The 21,144-nt window shown below is 38.2% G+C and overlaps 1 protein-coding gene across 1 annotated transcript; it reads left to right on the top strand.

Annotated features, from left to right (window-relative positions):
• Positions 1–6,237: 6,237 nt before the first annotated feature.
• On the top strand, positions 6,238–20,657 carry lg24h18orf21 (linkage group 24 C18orf21 homolog). Its single transcript, XM_058378084.1, has 5 exons — positions 6,238–6,473; positions 9,896–9,915; positions 10,676–10,875; positions 18,129–18,307; positions 19,188–20,657. The coding sequence occupies exons 1-5, from the start codon at positions 6,379–6,381 to the stop codon at positions 19,330–19,332; spliced, it is 639 nt and encodes a 212-aa protein (XP_058234067.1). The 5' UTR covers positions 6,238–6,378; the 3' UTR covers positions 19,333–20,657.
• The last annotated feature ends 487 nt before the right edge of the window (positions 20,658–21,144 follow it).

Here is a 21,144-nt window from a genome sequence, read left to right on the forward strand (position 1 = left end):
TAATGGGTTCAAACTACATTCCAAGGCTCCAGGACCAAGCATGATGCGACACCAAGCAGCCCAAGGACATCGAGGTGAACAGAAAGAGGAGTCGATGGGGAAAACTTGCACGCTGACAAAACGGCGAAATCCGGCCTGGGCTCAATCAGATAGCAGGGAAATTAGAGAGCGGTGGATATGGATGTGCTGTTCTGTACAGCTTTGACATTGTCGGCCGGAAAGAAGGGGGAGAGGTGATTTCTACGTCTGATTTTTGCATTTGTTGTTGCTTTTCGCAAGTCGCAAAAGTCAAATCTGTTTTGAGGTGAAGCTTAATATGAGACCTAGAAGGATGTATTTTAAAATGCAGAGAAAGGGGATCACATATAATGGAAGTCATATTTCAGCTCACTTTAGTTCTGATTGAATGAAAAATTATGAAACTCTTTAATGCACTTATCCCGTTCCTTATCTAAAAAGCTTTTTATTATCAGTTTGACAGCAAAATAGATAAATGTGCTCTCATGGTGCCTTGCTGCAGTAGCTGCAGGCAATTAATGAGACTTGTAATTACAGTATTGATGCAAGGTAATAAGTAGCCGTTAGACAATCAGGACTACGGTAGACACATGACTGGAACTGCTTGCAGTAAAAACCTCTCTCCTTGACTGGCTGATTGTAACAAATGCATACATACAGTACTGCAAAGGCACAGGAGGCACCGAGGCCAGCAGGAGTAGCCACAATGAACACTTCCAAAAGCTTTTCCCACCTTAAAGCTGAGGCAGAACACGTGGGTTGTGATGTCGAGGTTGGTATGAGGCTGCTTTGTACTGTGTCTTCTTTGTACTCCAGACCCACTACAAATAGAGCCATAGCTCTGCCTGCCACCAGAACAATGCTGCACACTGTTCCATTAGCCTACTGGTACCCCACTATCCACAATCCTCAGCCCAGACAACATCCTTCCTCTGTACCAGCAGCGGCCAATCCGCATATTTAGTGCCAGGAGTGGAAGCAAACAGTAAGCGTAGGAGCTCTATGCACTTTATGTGCTTTATTCCGAAGGAAAATCTGAGTGCTCAGCATCTGCCATATTTGAGTAACTTTCCTGATTTCTGTTTGATCAGCACTAATCGCATGTAATTTCATAAGAGTAGCTCACTAAGCTGCCACAAGCTGACGCACTGTAAAATGGAAAATGTCAAGATCGTAAAAAAAAATATAGCTTAAACAAGTTTAAATAAATGATTGTTCCTGTTTGTCAAAACTCTTATGACTTCCGGTGCACATAAAAAGCCTAGGTATTACTTGGCCTGAGTCGTGTTGAGAAATTTAGCAGAATTTTTTACTAACACACACATTAATATATAACTCATGAGCTAAAAAAACCTAAAAATGGGGGGAAGAGAAGTCATATTTACCACAATTTCTTTCTACATCCCTCTTAAGACACCATAGTTAATAGTTAAATGGCATATATTTAATTCAAGACATAAACTAATTTGCTCTTTAGAAATACCTGAAAGCGTTCATTTATTTTTGCCCAAGTGCCCTCTGCCCTACTCTCAGCAAAATCAGGTTTATTCACAACCAAAGGTTCCCTTTCAGTTCATGATCTCTCTATTTATCATCAAACCCTTGCCTATGTCTGACTACCAAAGACACTTGAATGTCAGCGCGTGTCTCTGAAAGGTGATCTGAGAGGACAAGGATACGAGTCTGTAAGCACTATTTGCACTGAATAAGAAGGAAGCTGAATGACGTATTTCAGTCTTCAGGTCTCTTTATCAAGAATGAGTTGTGAGATGAGCTATTTATACACTTCAAGGGTTTTTCAAGGTTTCTTTAGCTTTACTCTGAAGTTTTCTATATTAAACAGTTAAGGGTGTTACTTATCACAGGGGTTCTCAAATTCACTCCTCAGGAACCCAATCCAGTACTATTTCAATTTGTTTATATTGCTAACCGATCAGCTGATTATTGAGTAATTAAAGTAGGTTAGATGTGTTGAGGGAAGGGAACTCTGACCTATTTCGTCATACACTGAGGAAAATCAAGAGGACTGGATAACGTCTGCACTGCTCACATTCTGCGTGCTCCTTAACTTTTACATCAATCAGGACTGGGTTTAATATCAAACAGGACTGGGACCTGGCTCAGAACTGGTCAGGACTGAGTTCAACATTTTTCACAGATTGGTTTAGAATGTTTGCTATTTGGATCTAATCAAGTACAGAAATACTGGTTTTGGCTAATGCAAAGGCAAGGACTGTCAACACACTGACACGTAAAAATGAATGGAACAGTGCAGAAAGCATTTTGAACTGCAACCCTGTGGGGAAAAGGCACTACAGGAAATGAAAGAAAAGCTCAATGTGCAAGCCATTAGATAGCAAAGCCCTCTTTCACAACATGCCATTAGAAGAAAAGGAGGTTCCTCAAGGGTTCTTTGGATTGTTAATGGTTCTAGCTGTATAGACAGGTTCTATCTGGAACACTCCAGGCTGATTTATTCTTTTTAATAAAAGACTGTAGGTAAGAAGAAGATATATGGTTTAATTTTTTAAAGAAAAAAAAAGTAAGTAGTAAAATTAGTACATTTATCATGCAACACGCTTCTATTTACACTGAGTTCAACGGTTATAGCATAAAAACTTCCACTAAATCCACTAATTGAACTGAATATACACTTACAAAACAAGATATTGAAGCATTCTTCTTCTAGATAGGGAGAGGTGTGTTCAAGGGTACACCTTTTCTACGTTTAGGATGTATCTTTTGCCTAGAAATATGCTTGCAGTGGGTTACTTTAGTAAAGTATTATTCTAAAAGCTGATGAAATTAATCAGGCGGTTTTCAAATTGGGGTCAAGGACCTCTCAAAGGACTATGAAGCATAGTCAAGGGATCTGTTATTATTATTATTATTTTTTTTTTTTTTTGATACACCGATAAACAAAAACGCAATCTACTATTATGAAAGGTATTATATTAATCTGTTATTATAGTTCAACTGACCTTAATTCAGTATAATAAATTATTGAATAGGTTTAAGGACATAATAAATAATGTCAACATGGACCTAATGTGTTCTGTGGGTGGAAAGTTCGGTAATCGCAAGCTCTATGACTCCAAAGACTAGTCAAGATATTATCTAAATAATATCAATGAAATAAATCTGCACTAAGATCAATGGAATTGATTTCACAGAAAGTTTGAGAGCCTCCGTCGTAAATCATTTTAAAGGTAGAGAATACTTATAAGTATACAGTATAAATATATAAGCATATAATATAACTGACATTTCCAGGTAAAAGATACATACTGAAGGTTATAAGATTAGTGTTAAAGGTATAATCACAGCAGTGAGGAAATGTAGAGTTTAGTAGTATTTCTGATGAGGATAATAATAATAATAATAATAATAATAATAATAATAATAATAATAATAATAATAATAATAATAATAATAATAATAATAATAATAATAATAGTAATAATAATAATAATAATATCAACATCATCATCATGATCGTCATCATCATTATCATCACACTATTATTATAAGTATTAGCAAACAGGACTAGGAAGCATTCGGACTAATCCAGATGTTTGGTGTATTTGGTGCTCTGCGTTTACCTGGAGTGAAGTTGGAGTTGCTCCTCTTGACGCGCGCGCTGTGTTTTCATGTCTGTGTGAACCGCTGGATGGTTTTACTGGATTTATTGCTCTTAAGATGAGATCATCTTAAACAGCTCTGATGCTTACCCACATATTGTCTCTGCTTCATGATCTGCTCAGTCACGAAAACAGATGCACATTGCTGCACGCGCTGTAGACGAGCTTCATGCCTTTCCTCTGCCTGCTTCATGCTGCGTTCAGTCCTTAAAGTCCCTCGCAGTGTGTATGTGTGTGTGTGTGTGTGTGTGTGGAGGCACTGCTGGTCCATGCCTTTAAATATCCAGTTTCTCTCTCTCTCTCTCTCTCTCTCTCTCTCTCTCACACACACACACACACACACACACTGCACCACCTTGGCGCTCTGGAGAAGTCCGTGCGTTCAGTCTCTTGTCCGCATCTGAGACATGACACAGCGCGGTGTGCAGACAGATATAGGCTGTGTTCTCTGACGACGTTAACTGAAAAGGAAGTTATTTCCAGCCTCACAACCCCTGTAATTGCGGACAAAACACAATTCTCCAAGCAATCAATCTCCATTGTCCCTAGGCGCTTAAAACTTTAACCTTCACTCCACTTTATTGCGCGGAGTAAAATTCCCTGCTCACCTCACCTCCAGTCCTTATGCTGCATCTGCTACCTGCAATTTCTCATCCAAAAAATATAGCTCTAGTCCTCTTGACCTTGGCATGCTCTGAAATCACCAGTGTAGTGGGATACAGCCTACTGCAACATTACATCACAAGGTCCAACTAGTAACTAGGTCTAAGAGGCAATCATGAAGGTCTAGGTTTGATCAAATGGGTGAGTGATGTAGTCGTTTATCTCTGCAGCTACATAAAAAAAAAACATGGAGCATGGAACACGGTGTGAGGTGACAGTACATGCTAGATGGGATTTCAATCCATGCAGGGCAACATTAAGGGCAATTGAACATAGCCAATCTACCTACAGACATGTTTTAGGAAAGTGGAAGGAAACCAGAGAATCTTAAGGACACCCATGTGGAAAAGGGGAGAAAATTAAGTTGAGCTCAAACTTAAACTAGGGGCACTGGATGTGTAATGTAATAATAATAATAATAATAATAATAATAATAATAATAATAGTAATAATAATAATATGAAGAAGATAGATAGATAGATAGATAGATAGATAGATAGATAGATAGATAGATAGATAAAAGAAGCCGAGCCTCAGAGGTGTGAGGCAAAAGTGTTAAACACAATAAGACACCATCATCCCTGTAAGGGCGTAAATAACTGAAGTGAACATGGCTAAAAGAGGATTTCTTTGTTTGTTTGCTTGTTTTTGTTTGTTTGTTTTGTATGAAATTCTACCACTATGCCCAAAGAAATAATGAAAACAAAACAAAAAACAAAATTAATGGCAGCATGGTCAGTATGGTTTTTGTTTGTTTACATTTCCACTCATGCACTCAATGCTTGTACCTGTTCACAATTTTTTCTAACAAAAATATGAGTTGGTTTATTTCCCAAAATATAATCAAACTAGCAGCCCAGTTTAAACCACCGTAACCCTGACCATGCAATTAGTCAGGATGAGTGAAAGAGGAATGTAAGCTTATAATAATGAACAGGGTCTGTCCCCACAGAAAGCTTCATACACTGTATTGCAAAAAGTTTTGGGACACCCCTCCAAATCATTGAATTCAGGTGTTGTTTTTCAGGGGTTGGGCTTGGCCCCTTAGTTCCAGTGAAAGGAACTCTTAATGCTTCTGAATACCAAGACATTTTGTGGGAACAGTTTGGGGATGACCCCTTCCTGTTCCAACATACACCAGTGCACAAAGCAAGGTCCATAAAGATATGGATGAGTCTGGTGTGGAGGAACGGGGAGTCCTGTCCTCAACCTGATAGAACACCTTTGGGATGAATTAGAGCAGAGACTGAGAGTCAGGCCTTCTCGTCCAACATCAGTGCCTAACCTCACAAATGTGCATCTAGTGGAATGGTCAAAAATTCCCATAAACACACTCCTAAACCTTGTGGAAAGCCTTCCCAGAAGAGTTGAAGCTGAAGCTGCAAAGGGCGGGCCAACTCCATATTACATTCATGTGCATGTAAAGACAGACATCCCATTTTTGTCTGGCTCACAGTCTCCACCCAACCCCTGAAAAACAGCACCTGAATTCAATGATTTGGAGGGGTGTCCCAAAACGTTTGGCATTATAGTGTATATGACTGCTCATTCACAACCTATGGAAAGTTAAAACCTCAAACTTGCACATCTTTTCTCTGTCAAAAACAGATAATGCTTCTTATTCATATCTGCTCATTACTTAGAGAGATCAATTCAAATAATCTACTCATATTCTGTATTCTCATATCCTTAAAACCTGAGTTTTGGATATAATAACGTTTTGCTCTGGTGGTTTACAATTTTTTAATAGATTTGTTTAGACACGTAACATTCTGTCATGTTTGTGTGTCGTATATTATCACGTACAAAGTATCTTAATGAGCAAAGCTTTTACTTTCGGATAGAAAACTTTTATTTTGACAACATTTTTCCGGAAATTGACCGGAAGTAAAATATGCTGCCCTCCTGTTATAGCTTCATGGTGGAAAGCTAAGATAAAAGATCCCGGGTTCATAGTTTCTTAAATTTATTATTATCATTATTATTATTATTTATTGTTTTGTGTTAAACCCACATATCGGAGTTGGTCGTGTTTTTCGCTGCTAGTTTTAAGACGATGGCAGACAGGGTCCTCAGTAAAACCCAGGTGTTCTTAGCTAACGCCTCGCTGTTTTATAAGGACACTTGTCCAGAGCAGGCGCGTTTCCTCATGTGAGTAACTCTTTTATTTGGATATGTATCGACATTACGAAGTGTTTCTGTATTATTGTTACTGTTAACTGTAATAGAATTACATGTCGTTAGATGGCAGAGCAAGTCTTCACTCGTGTCCATGTGTATAATTCACCGGTTCTGGTTTTGTTCTGCGCATGCGCGAAATTGCTGCCAACAACACATTACATCATTATATTATTAGTAGTCAACAATATAATTATGAAAGTATACAAAAATTCATGAAAGTGAGTGCGACTGTGCACAGACAAAGTACAATGATGCAGACAAACATTGAGTTATAACAGAGATAAAAAAAAAAAATTAACTATAATTTAAAAATTAAAATTAAACTAAAAAATTAAAACTATACTTAAGGTGCAGTCTTTAAGAACTAGACATACAACAGAAGTGCATAGGAAGACAAGACAAGACAGTGCAGACAAACAACATATAGGCCGACTTTGTGCAATGAACAAGACAATGTTAGTCAAAGAAAGAACATACAGTATATACAGTGATTGCAGATATTAAAGTGACACATGTAAACGGGATTAATATAAATATATATACGCTGCTGGGCTTTCCTGGTGATGGAGCTGGTGTTGAGAGACCAGGTGAGGTCCTCCGCCAGGTGAAGACCAAGGAATTTGGTGCTCTTGACGATGTCCACGATGGACCCATCGATGTTCAGTAGAGAATGGTCACTCTTTGCTCTCCTGAAGTCAACAACCATCTCTTTAGGCTTGTCGACATTCAGAGACAGGTTATTGACTTTACACCAGGCTGCTAGTTGTTGCACCTCCTCTCTATATACGCTGACTCGTACACATACAACATACAATTTAGCATACAATTACAGCATAGTCTTGTCTTACAGCATAGTTAGCATAGTTCAATCCTTTCACAACCACCAGCCACCGCAAAATCCGAGACCTATAATGAAGGCTATATGTTTATTTATATCAAATTCTGCCTCTAATGGTTAAGTAAGTGGGTGTTAGAGGGTTTTAGGTTTTTTAATGACAGAATTTGTGTGATCCATTCAGACTCATCTCAGCATATAACAAAACAAAAGCTGGTGTATTACAATGTAATTACATGGGACACGATTTATTAAACGTCAGCTCTCTGTGGCCTGATGTGCAGGGTTGCCAGATCCCACCACACCTACAACTCAAATCCACACAATAAGACCAAGCCCAAATGAATGAAACTATCCCATAAATCCAGGAACTTGAAATGGAGTCACATCTTTTTAAAGTCTTTGCTTTGGAGATATGTTCCCCCATGGTGCACACAAATTTCTGATTTATTTATTAGAACTAGCCTAAACCTTGGCAACCCTTCTGGCTTGATTTAAGTGCCTGAATCCTACCTCACACTATACAAAGTGGTGTTTCTATCAGTTGGCCTACTTTATTATGCAGTCTATTGGATATATTGTTCGATACACAAGTGCATTAAATGAATAGACTTGTATCGAACAATACGTCACACTGTATCATTGCATCCTTACTAAATAACTTCAGAAATCAAAACTGCTGATTTGTCCATCTCCTGACACATCATTTCAGCATGGTTAGAAGAATACAGGCCACTTGGCAGTATAAATAAATACCGCATTCCTGATTTATTACTGTGCTTCAAAGTCCTCACTGTCCAGAGGAAAGCATGCAACATTTCTTTCCATGTCATACGTCTAGAACACAAATTGTTCCCATACCTTATAACAATTTATTAGCAGTTTGTTTTGATGAGTTACATAGTAGACAGTGATAGTTTTTCCTTTTTATTGTTGCATAATAAGCTTATGGAGCAATCATCACTTTAAACCACCTTTGAGCACCCCTGTTACCTGAGCACATTTTATTTATAGTTTTGTAATCCATGAACATTACACAGCAGTGTGGACATCTCTTTTCTTAGATGGGTTCAGTGCACCATTCAAAGTGCTTCCTGTAATAAAAAGCCACTTAAAGCCACTGTAATATAATTAACTTGAAAGAGTGAGTGTGAGAGAGAGAGAGAGAGAGAGAGAGAGAGAGAGTATAGACTTGGTTTTGTTTAGCTTTGTTCATGTGCTTGTTGCCTCATGTGAAATGTCCTTGTGTGTCCTGTGACAATGCCTTGCATGCTTCGAGTGTTTGTCTTGCTGTGCATATTACATGCGCTATGCCTGTATTCATGTTACTGAGCCAAGTGGCCCTAGCTTGACTCACACCAGGCTGTACGTGTCTCACTAGACGCACTATTTCCCAAACATGTGAGACGACAGCTCTGATGAAGGGCTTTACCACAGGCATGCTTTACATCGTGCCATTCTAATTTTAAACATTTAACCAGTTTGTTTCTGTTTATCCACGACGAGACGGCAGCAGGGTCACTGTGACGAGTGCGGAAAACATGTCTGTACGCAGTCTGTGACCGTCGCTGAGCTCGCTTCATCTTTTCCCCTTTTCCTTAATCTCATGTACGTGGAAGTTATCACGGTTATCTGTGAGCGATCAGGACATACTTTCTCCTCTCTAGATCGTATCAGGAGTCTGTTGAGAGAGCGCTCGTAATTCCAAGTGCTTTGTTGATAGCATCTCGTACAGGCTGGAGGGTGCACTTATAAGGAGATGTAGTAGAGGAATTTTAATTAAGACAAGGCTTTTAGGACAACGTCTTGTGCCTAAAATACATGTTGAAGTAGAGAAGAAGTAGACAGCTTGACTATATATATATATATGCACACACACACACAAACCAATCAGGCATAACATTATTACCACCTGCCTAATATTGTGTTGTTCCTTTTCCTGCCAAAACAGCCCTGACCCGTCCTGCACTGTGTATTCTGACACCTTTCTATCAGAACCAGCATTAACTTCTTCAGCAACATGAGCAACAGTAGCTCGTCTACTGGATCAGATCACGCGGACCAGCCTTCACTCCCCACGTGCATCAATGAGCCTTGGCCGCCCATGACCCTGTCACTGGGTTACCACTGTTCCTTTCTTGGACCACTTTTGATAGATACTGACCACTGCAGACCGGGAACACCCCACAAGAGCTGCAGTTTTGGAGATGCTCTGATCCAGTCGTCTAGCCATCACAATTTGGCCCTTGTCAAACTCGCTCAAATCCTTACGCTATATAGTGTTATTTACATGCTGTTGGATGTTTGAGAAGTTTTACACTGAACTAGTGATTAAGAAAGTATTTAATACAATAATAAAAGTTTTTAATATCACCACATTTTAAAACACACACATTAACAATTTGACTACTACTGGGGGAAGTTCATCTATGAAAAGATTAACTATATTTTGTGCGTGTTGCAGTTATTTATTTTCATTCATCTATTCACCTAAATATAAAAGGCCACAGCTACCTCGAAATAACCCACACCTTCTCTTGTCTTTTCTCTGTTTCAGGCGGAAGCAGCAGATGAAGGGTGAGTTCTAAACACAGTTTTGTTGTACTGTAATTCACACTCTCATCTGAAATCTTGTTTCAATATAGTGGCCTCACAGCGTCTATAAAAAATTTAAAAGGGCATCAACAGTCAATAAAAAATGGCAGCCCTGAGTAAAATAAAATCTGACAGCACACCATACAGTGAAACCAGGCTTCATACACACTGAGAAATCTTCATCATCAATTTCTTTATTAATATAGCAAGCAAAAGCCCTAAAAGCTGATATTAGGTTTGATTTTAACTGAATTTTTAATGCATTTATATTGTGTATTACGAATGAAATTTCTTTCTGTGTAAATATCAAATTATAGGCTAATCACAGGATAATATATATTTAAATGCATTTAAATTAAAATATATAAAGACTGGAATGCAGACAAGTTTAACAATTCAACAGTGAACATCTGCCATTTAAAAGAGTAACATGAAAAAATAAAAATAATAAAAAGGCCAAAACCTTCCTGTATGTGAAAGAACTTTCTATCTTACGTCAGCCAACGCTATCATCCGTGTATTTCAGTCTCGGAGGATATGCTCTCAGAAACAAAAGCAGACGAGAGAGAGAATAAAAGCTAAATAAACGTTATTACATTCAATAGGAGTCTAGTTGTGTTTAATGGTATTAATTTATTATAGCTGAGTGTAATGAGAGCTTCTATTTTCAATATTTGATCATATTATGTTTAACATATTTAAACACACATGATGACTGTTGTTTGCTTGTTGTATATTTCAGGCCCTGTATTGCCAAACACGGTGCTGTGCCCGTTCTGTTTCCAGTGGCGTCGGCCCGGAGAGTACCACGTCCGATTAAAGCCCAAGTGCACACCCTCAGTGCGGATCAAGAAGCTGCTGAGGAGGGAACAGACCCGGAAGAGGCTCAGCTCACAGGAAATCAAGCTGCTTCAGAGATTCAGAAGGGCTTCTACCATTCTGGTGAGGTTTCCATGCACAGTATACACTACCAGTCCAAAGTTTGGACACATCTTCTAATTCCATGGTCTTTCCTGATGTTTATTTCTTTCTACATTGTAAAACAATGCTGAAGGCGGCCGAAATACACAATAATGCCCTCTGAACAGTTGATATTGAGATATGTCTGCTACTGATGCTCTGTAAAGCCTTCATAACGGCTCTAATCTGAGGTGCTGTTAATTGGTGATTTCTGAGGCTGGTAACTCTAAATGAACTTCTCCTCTGCAGCAGAGGTCAGTTTTGGTCTTGCTTTACTGGGATGGTCTTCATGTGAGCCAGTTTCATCATGGTGCTTGATGGGTTTTGCAAATGCACTTGACAATACTGTTCTTGCAAGAACTATTCCAGAACACCTGACCTTCGTCCAATTGACTGTTTTTTGTTGTCATTATATACGGATTACTTAAGTCCATGTGTGTTATTTCATGGTTTTGAAATCTCCAGTATTGTTCTAGAATGTAGAAAATAAATCCCTAAACAAAAAACATTGAATTAAAAGGTGTGTCCAGACTTTAGACTGGTAGTGTGTATTAAATATTCCTCTTGAATTCTTCCTATAATTGTAATAGTCTGCATTTTGAACTAGTCTCTAGGAACATTTTACTTGTTCATCCAGACATTGCGTGCATGTTCTGTTTTAATGTCAGACTCACGTCCACATCAGCAGGTAGACAGACAGCAGAAAGTGGTTGGTCTTCTACTTTGAGGTAATAGAAAAACCGTGGCATATTAATGTAGTGCTTCTTTTTTTAGAGCAGGGAAAGTACAATTGGAAGATCTGCTAGAGTATTTCGGTTTGATCCACAGATCTCTGCCGACACGCTGCACTTTCAGATATTTCTATTCGGATACTTCCAACTTTTTAGACTTTTTAGGTCTAGTTTGCATTCAAAACTATTTAAAGGTCAGGGATTTTGTTTTTCCTGCAAAAAAAGAGCATACTTTTGGTTCTGGAAGCCGTCAATAAAATGTTGATTATTAAGAGACGAAGGCATCTCTACATTCCTGTCAATCATGTTGCTGGTCATTTTCAAAAAGATCCTCCTCTTACACTAGCATTCAGGAATTCTGTCTTAGGCATTTGTGAACGTGCGTCAGTGCAGTGTGTGTGCTTGCTTACCTTTCCCTTAATCCCTATGTTGTTATTTTGCATGGACAGTCTGACTTACTGGCTTATTGATTGACTTGCCTATTGACCTATTGATTTAATTATTGACTTCATGACTGATTTACTGTTCATTTGGTTTAATTACTGACTGATTACTGACATACTCACTAAATTATTGACTGACTTCCTGACTTACTGACCGACTGAATGACCTGCTGATCTGATATACTTAGCTGAAACAAGTTATAAACTCTTAAGTATTTGTTTATTTAAATCCAATCAGCAGCCTTTTTTTGGCCAGGCAGTGTATTATAGCGGCAAAGATATGATGGGCTTTAGTAGTAGTATTAATAACTCTGTAGAAGTGGCTGTACAAAGCAAGAGGTGCTGCATAGCTGTGTGATTATACTGAGACACTGGGGTATCTGGGGAAAGTTTAGCTGGAGTGTTTAGATGCTGCTCATAGTTTTGTGTGTGTGTTGATAGTGTGAAAGGAATAACATGCATGAGGTACATGTACTGTACTGGGTTACTGAGTGTGTGTGTGTTGGTGTTTAAAGGTGATTTAGTTTGCTGGATATTTTAGGTGTAAATGTGTAATGTAAAAATCTACTGAATTGGTTTGCCAGGAATTTCTTTGAGCTTTGAATATTGCGGTATGATATTTTTACCTTAGTGCTGTCGAATGGTTGAGAAGTCAGAAGGAGTTGATTAATTTTCTAAACCAGCAGCTCTGAGAGTATTGCCATGCAACTGCTGTACTTGAAGAGAAAATCTTTTCCATGAACTCTTCCTATAATAACTTTCCAAAGGCGTACATAATGGAAAAAATCTGCTCTCTGATCGGCCACCATTACCCCAAACTTAACTCTTCTCAAAATAGTTGAATCTGGATAATGGAATGATTATGGCTTTGACTTGCCCTTGAAAGGTTAAAGTAGATTTATAGGATGGATGGGGCTGTATTTTCTTTCCAGTCTGCTTCCAGATCCTGACATGGGTGACATGCTGGGTTTTTTTTTCTGCCAAAAGGCAGAGGGCGACCGGAATGTTTTGCCCACGCTCAGACAAGAGGAATTGATCCGTAGAGCCGTAGAGAGCAGTCGGGTTTCAGTAATGGCTTGGGCACGAGCGCGAGTTTGCTTTTCTCCAGCTGAAACCATAGCACCAAGGTCAGATCAGCCAACGAAGCCCAGCTTGCGGCGAGTGACGGAGGGTATTTCAGGTCCCAGGCCTATTAATAGATTGATCTACAGCATTGATTTTTAGTGTGGGCTTGTTTTGTTTGAGTGTGGGGTAGAGGTGGGGGTGTTCAGGAAGTGTGTAGAAAAAACAAGTACTACTGGCTCGGACTGGAGAGAACCTGATTCCTGGTATTGAAAAGCTCTTTCATGAAACCATTGCTATTCGATCCCGTACGTGGTTTTCATGCGAACCTTTCCTCACGACTCGCCGAGCTGCTGAGACTTGTCATGATGCTGGAAGTAGTCCGAAATTCCGCGTGAAGAAATCTGTAATGCAGTGCTCGCGTTTCAGGCCTGAGTTTGTGATCTGCCCAACACTGAGCTAAATACAGCTGGTCTCGCTTCACTTCCCTCTCTTCATGTTCACAGCGGCTCTCTGAGCTCAAGCAGCTGCTGCTGATTGATTGTATGAGTCTCATTAGAGCTGTCAGGTTTTAACTGGTATATACGTGCATGCTTGAGAGTGTCTACAAATTCCTCCTGACATATATTAACAGCAGTGGCATAAATTTCACACTTGTGCATGTTTAAAAGCACTGGGGAAAATGGGATTAGTCTGGTAATATCATGACTGCTTGTCTGCGTTGGTCTGTTTGCCTTCTGAGTGAAATTTGCTGCAAGATTGTCCTTGAGAGTTGTTTTCCTGCTACCTCACTGCAGCGGTTTCTGTTACAATTCTCCATCTCACCCATGCACCCGAGACGCCTGGACCCCGTGCTGCTCTGTCACCTGACCTCAAACCAGTCTTTCGTTTGCTGACATTTACTCATTCAGCAAAGGCTTTTATCCAAAGTGACGTCGAATTAAGCGGAACAGATGAAGGTCCTGTTCAAGGACTCAAAACTCTTGAGGGTCTTTTGAGTAGGAAGTGTGCCGATGAGTGTGTATGACCTCAAAAAGCAGCATTTCTATTTAGAACTGCGTTCTCACCAGATTTACACTTCATATCCCTAAGTCATGATATAACATCTGGTGTCTGAGGGGCAAATCTCAAATCTGATTGGTGAGAAGATGTTGATTAATATTCTATAACAGCAGCTTTGGAAGAAGTAACCAGTTGATATCAATGTGCTCTTTCAAATGTTTTCTGGTATCTAATTCACTTGTAAGACGGAAAAATAATTAGCAATTATTAATAATTACTACTAATTATTAACTAGTATTATTAGTAAGACTAATAATAAATTGATAAAAAAAAAAAATTTATTTATTTATTTATTTATTTTTATTTATTTATTTATTTTTTTAAATGCCTGTGATATCTCTAACAGTCTTCAGGACAGATGACTGCTATTTTTATTTTTATTTATTTTTTATTTTCCCCCCCAGTCATGAAAGCTCGCCCCCATCGTGTATTATTACTTACTTATTTTTGTAATTTGATGGCACCACTGGTGACAACAATACTAGGGACATTCCATGTTCTGGGACATTCTGTGATAAACAAATGGAAAACAAATGACATCACTGTCATCGTCATGTACAAATATAAGTTGATCCCTCTATTTTTCTTTTATTTAAGGAGCAGTTTGTAATTATTATAAGAGCCAGCTTTTTTTGAGATGAATCACAGCTGCAGGGAAAACAATCACAGCCTGTGTTAAAACTGTGCAGGCTTTTGTTTTGGGGAAAATGAGGAAGACTCGATTGTATTGAAATGAAAATGTCGGGAAAAAAGTAATTCTTATTGAAATTTTATATAATAATAGGTCAGTAGACCTTTGCGTAGGATTTTACATACTACACCTTTAATTCTGTATTTTTATATTCCAAAATTTGTCTTTTGCTCCCTTGGGAAGAAAAAAGAAAAAGAAAAAAAAGGTAAAAGAATAAAAAATAAGCCACAAATGTTATTCTTCTTTCAGCTGCTCCCTGTTCGGAGTCATCCCAGTGGATCATCTGGTCCGTATATTTGATTTGGCACAGGTTTTACACCGGATAAAAAATAAGACACAAATAAGGTACAATAAGGTAGAACATATATGGCATATAGGGAAGATGTGGTGGAAGATCACAGTAGAAAAATATATAAATATATAAAAAATAGAGAAGTATCTGAATGCAGTGATCGGATCTGAATATGGTGCAGTGATGTGAACAAATTGAATTGAATATATTGATAAAGTTCAAAGTTTTTAGGTAATATATTGTCTGAAAGGGAAGTGGTTGTGGACATATGGTTCTTATTACTTTCCCTTTCCCTCGAGGTGTTTGTTATGAGCTGGAACATGGTGTTTATAGTTGTTTTATTGCTTGATTGTTATCGCGATAGGTAAGGTACTTCGAGAGCATTTCTGTCTCTGATATTTATTATAGTTAGAAGCTGAGGTTTGAGGAGCAGATTATAGCCTCATATGGATTCAGGCTCATCTTTTGAAGACTAGTTTCCACTGGTAATGTGCTATTGTTGGCTAATGGGCGTTGACAGGATTGTCTTTCATAGCTCTTATTTATTCTTGTCTACAGACCATGAATAGTGCAAACTTTTTTTTTTACTCTTCAATAATATATTCATTATTTATGCATTTCATGCTCAGTCTAATCTTGAAAACTGGCTTTTTGTGTTACAAAATCTTTTAGTTCTACATTTCACCAAGGGATAGCTGAAATATTGATAGATAATTATTATTCTTGAGTTATTTATTTAATATATAAAGTAAAAACAGGGTTATATTATGTAGAGTGTAAGAACACTACCATCCAAAAGCCAAATGAACACGCTGTGTATGTTATTACAATATTAACTGTGAAAATATTGAAATAATGTCTGTACAAAAAGAGGCATAAATTATAAAATCTTCTCTAATAACCCATAGGCCCACTATGTTGACTTAATGAAGAGCTTAACGTTTTTCTTTCTTTAAATATATAATTCTCTGAGCAGCTTTTGGATCTTTTCTTTTATATGTGTCATTATATTTGTCACTGAACTGTCCACAAATATCGCTCGACTATTTTTGTGACACAGAACACAGACGTTTCTCCCACCTGAGAAGTGTTTAAAATTTGTGTAACAGATTAGACTCATAAGAAATGAGGTTATAATATTAACCAATGGACCCTCGGTTAGTCGAGCTGTCTCCGCCCCGGTCAGGATGATTGGCTGGAGTTGTGTGTCTATATGTGTGTGTGTGTGTGTGTGCACACAACTGTGCTTTATAATAACGTGCAGTGTTCTAAACTCCCAGACAACCTGTATCACTCTTCAGCTCCACCACTTGTCCCTATCAGCAAACATGGCTAACTTTGTGTCGGTGAGTCTAAACTTTTGCTTTGCTCTGCGTGATGGAAACTTCTATTGGATTACATAAATGGATATTTGTTCAAGCTTTCTAAGTCTCTGTAGATGTAAGTGGGTGAGTAAGCGCCCGGCTGTTACGCCCAGGCTTTGGTGTGTGTTTGGTTTATGCGTCACGTGTGTTTGTAGGACAACTGAATACATCAATTGTTATTGACTTTTTATATGAATAATGCTATCAAAGAAGTGAGCACTTTAACAAAACACACTTTATTTATTGTGCCCTTCTGACAAATCTCTGGGTTTAAATTGTTGGATAATAATAATAAAAAATAAATAAAAGTGAGTCAGATTAATCATGCCTTTAATCGTGACACATTAAAATTCCACCTGTTCAGTTTACTGTATTTCAATCTAGTGATAAATTCATGCTTTTTTAAATCCATAAATATTTTATAGCACATCTGTGGAGTCTAAACACAGAGCTGTTACAGGAACTGATAGTGATTTAATTTTATTTCCCCAATTGATGAGGAATAAGTGGAATAATATCCTTTTGAGGGATTTTTTTGGCGGTTATGATGAGCTGAGAGGATTTTCTTTTTTTGTTTTCCAAAAGGACGTAAATCTATCTGTCTGTCTGTCTGTCTGTCTGTCTGTCTGTCCGTCTGGCCGTCCGTCCGTCCGTCAGTCCATCTATCTGTCTGTCTGTCTGTCTATTTATCTGTCTGTCTGTCTGTCTGTCTGTCTGTCTGTCTATCTGTCTGTCTGTCTGTCTATCTATCTGTCTGTCTGTCTGTCTGTCTGTCTGTCTGTCCGTCCGTCAGTCCATCTATCTGTCTGTCTGTCTGTCTGTCTATTTATCTGTCTGTCTGTCTATATATCTGTCTATCTGCCTGTCTATCTATCTATCTATCTATCTATCTATCTATCTATCTATCTATCTATCTATCTATCTGTCTGTCTGTCTGTCTATATCCTCATTGAATCCTGTTTCAAGTATTCACTACTTTCACATCCTACAATTTGAAACCTTGAAACATCCTGTTCCCCTGCAAATTTGCGATCTTTTTATATCAAACATAATTACTATACAATATTCTGAGATATTGGAGCTACCATGCCGTCTTTTTTCTAATTCTAGGCTTATAAGGAGCTGCATTTAGTACTGAATGTTTCAAATTGTAAAAATTTTATTCCTCGTTTTATAAACATTAGAAGTATTATATGGAATAATTTATCATGCATTAATGTCATAAGCAGAATGTCATAAGCATAACTATTGACAGCACACCTACCTTGATTTCTCAGCAGGTCATCTGAAACACGGCGCACGCTTGTTTACGCAGGAGGCGTTTTATGACGCACGTGTTGAACCCATCTGTAATGACTCACACAGTAATATTCAGCAATTCCAGCACAGCCGTCACTCCACACATATGATTCATTAGTGCTGATCCTCACACACAAGCAGGACCGCATACACACTCCTACCCTTTCCCCTTCTCTTCCTCATCTCCAACCATACAAAGAATTTGTTTTGTTGCAGTTAAGCCTGCTCTATTTTGTTATTCATGATTTGACGCATCTTTTTCTGAAGGTATTTTATTCATCTTTCTCCTAGATGGCGACCTGTCACATTTGCAATAAGACGTCCAGGCAGATTGGGAAGAACAGGGAATTTCTGGGGACTTTACCCAAGAACACCCCAGTGAGCATGTCAAAATGCAGGACTCCTAAGTCTGCTAACAAGACGACTCCGAAACCCAACCTCCATGACAAAACACCAAACAGAACACCAGTGTAAGTTACTTTACATGCTGGTTTATTTGAATAAAAAAGGTATCTCTTCATTATACCATAGAGCCATGCGAGCATGCTTTCTGGGTGGGAGGAGCATGTGCTCTCTCGCCTGTCAATCAGAGTGACACTAGCCAGTCATGGGCATCTGTGAGCTCATGCAGGCAAAAGTTTCTTTCAAGTGTGCAGCATGAGTGATACGTCTGATAAATCTGGCTTTGCATGTCTCTGAGAAAGCAAGTGTTAACCTTCACACTGGGGGCTGAAAAATGACAGGGGAGAGCTGGCTCCTGATTATTTTCTGGTAACTTAATTATTTCTATTAGAGTATGTAAGTTTGCATTCCCTGTAGGTGGCTAAAATGAAAGCGTATCTCTGTATTAAACTGTATCTACAAAACATTTAACTGATAAATATGAAATACACGCTCCAACTGGAGAACAATCCAAAATGTGCAGAAAAAAATAATAGAAAAATATATGAGGAAATTGCTCAAGGGCCAAAGTGAGAAGGTCCAAAAGCTGTTCAGAGGATATGACTGAAGTCAGAAATAACTTTAGAGGCAAAGGTTATTAGAGAAAATTAATATAACACTCAGAGCTCATGGAGATGAAAAAATGAAAACATAATTGAACAGATATTATTTACATTTTACATACAGGAAACTGAAAAACGCTATGGTATAAATCATTTTTTGGGGGGTGTACAAACTTATGCACTCAACAGTAAGTGCATTCTCCATGCTGCCAGCCTCACTCGAATATGCTGAAACACAAAATCCATAATAAAGCATGATAATAGCTCATTAAAGGGAAATGGAGCAGATTTGCTGAGTACAATCTAATTACATACCATAACCATTTGTTTTAATTCTCCTCCACAGGTCACGTTCATCTGAATCCACCAGCTCTTCAATGTCAGGCAGCGGGAAAAAATCTGCTTTCTCACGTCTCAAGAAACTTCTGATGGTGGAGGGCAGCCAGAAGAGTAAGAAAGGCGGTCTGAAAGACTTCCTCACGTCTCTTTAAGAACCGTGTGGACCACAGAACCCAGAAACCCCACGGTCTAGCCTGATTTAGTTTAGAACAGGCTTAAGAGGGAGAAAGGAGATGATGATATGTGGCTGTGCTCGCTTTAGTGTGCACTATAGCGACACCTGCTGGATGACTCAGTGATGTCTGGTTTACAAATGTGAGGTCCTTATATACTATATTGCCAAAAGTTTTGGGACACCCCTCCAAATCGTTGAATTCAGGGGCTGTGCTCGGCCCCTCAGTTTCAGTGAAAGGAACTCTTAATGCTTCAGCATACCAAGACATTTTGGACAATTTCATGCTCCCAATTTTGTGGGAACAGTTTGGGGATGACCGCTTCCTGTTCCAACATGACCGCACACCAGTGCACAAAGCAAGGTCCATAAAGACAAGGATGAGTGAGTTTGGTGTGGAGGAACTGCATAGAGTCCTGACCTGAACCCGATAGAACACCTTTGGGATAAATTAGAGCCAGACCTACTTGTCCAACATCAATGCCAGACCTCACAAATGCGCTTCTAGAGGAATGGTCAAAAATTCCCATAAACACACTCCTAAACCTTGTGGAAAGACTTCCCAGAAGAGTTGAAGCTGTTATAGCTGCAAAGCGTGAGCCAACTCCATATTACATTCATGTGCATGTAAAGGCAGACGTCCCAAAACTTTTGGCAATATAGTGTATCTTTCTTGTCTTCCATCACAGTCCCAGTCTAGATGGATGAGGACTAGAAGAACTTTTCAACTTTTTAGTTTTTTTTCAGTACAGCTGGAAGGCTGTAAATTCTAAATAAATGTTATTTTTTCTGTCACTGTTGTGATAACAGGTGTGTGTTTTTCCTCCATTTTTTCACGTTTTACTCTTTATTCAGTGTTCATGTTCGCGTAATTCAGCACAAACAGAATATTGAAAAGGTCTCTAGACATCTCAGACGACTGAATGAATAAATAATCAGAAAGAGAAGGTGCTGATTGTCATGGTTTTGAAGCGAGGTGAATGATAGATATATAGAGATGCTGTGTATATATACATATATAGAGAAAGAAATGCATTTTGGAGTTTACACACAATCTTTTTAAGTAGATCTCTGCCACTTTTTGTATCTTCTATTCTTTTTTTAACAGCTGTTTTTGTACACTTGAGCTTGACATACTGGTCAGTGGTGTTTAGTATTTAAGGGCTGTTAGTGGGTTCACACTAAAGGTTTACATTTGTTGGACTGACCAAATATGTGTTGCTGTAGCCACTTTAAGATACACTGTCCAATGATTGCAACGTGTATGCAGACTTCACTTACTTTCAATAAAACTGTGAAACAATACAGCTTCTCTTCTCTTCTCTTATAAAATAATCTTTTATATTCTAATAAATTTATATTTTTTTTAATAAGAAAAATCCATTCTGTTCCATTTTATCCTAATAAAATTACATTCTATGCTATTGTGTATTTTAAATAATAATAATAATAATAATAATAATAATATATATATTCCCCAAAATCTTTTTATTATTAGCATACATGAATACAAAAACCACTTTTTGAAAACACCTTTTACATCAAAAAGGAGTAAAGTAAAATAATAATAATAATAATAATAATAATAATAAGCTGACAATAAAAAAAAAGAAAGAAAGAGAACAAACAAATAAACAATCCCACCATCACACACACACACACACACACACACCGTGTGTCATGGCCCATTTACAATATAAGACACAGATACACTCTTAATTTTAACAGCAAAAGCAAAAAGTAGAACCTGAAGGCCTGTGAAAAATAAAAGTCCTTTCTGCACTATCCTCAT

Source organism: Hemibagrus wyckioides, linkage group LG24, assembly GCF_019097595.1.
Source record: "Hemibagrus wyckioides isolate EC202008001 linkage group LG24, SWU_Hwy_1.0, whole genome shotgun sequence".
In the NCBI taxonomy this organism is placed as follows: Eukaryota; Metazoa; Chordata; class Actinopteri; order Siluriformes; family Bagridae; genus Hemibagrus; species Hemibagrus wyckioides.

What these genes read in the sequence shown, in the direction of transcription:
- lg24h18orf21 (XM_058378084.1), top strand. Translation starts at nt 6,379, where the DNA reads ATGGCAGACAGGGTCCTCAGTAAAACCCAGGTGTTCTTAGCTAACGCC. An exon ending in GAGCAGGCGCGTTTCCTCAT is followed by an intron (nt 6,474 to 9,895) that starts GTGAGTAACTCT and finishes TCTCTGTTTCAG; the next exon opens with GCGGAAGCAGCAGATGAAGG. An exon ending in GCGGAAGCAGCAGATGAAGG is followed by an intron (nt 9,916 to 10,675) that starts GTGAGTTCTAAA and finishes TGTATATTTCAG; the next exon opens with GCCCTGTATTGCCAAACACG.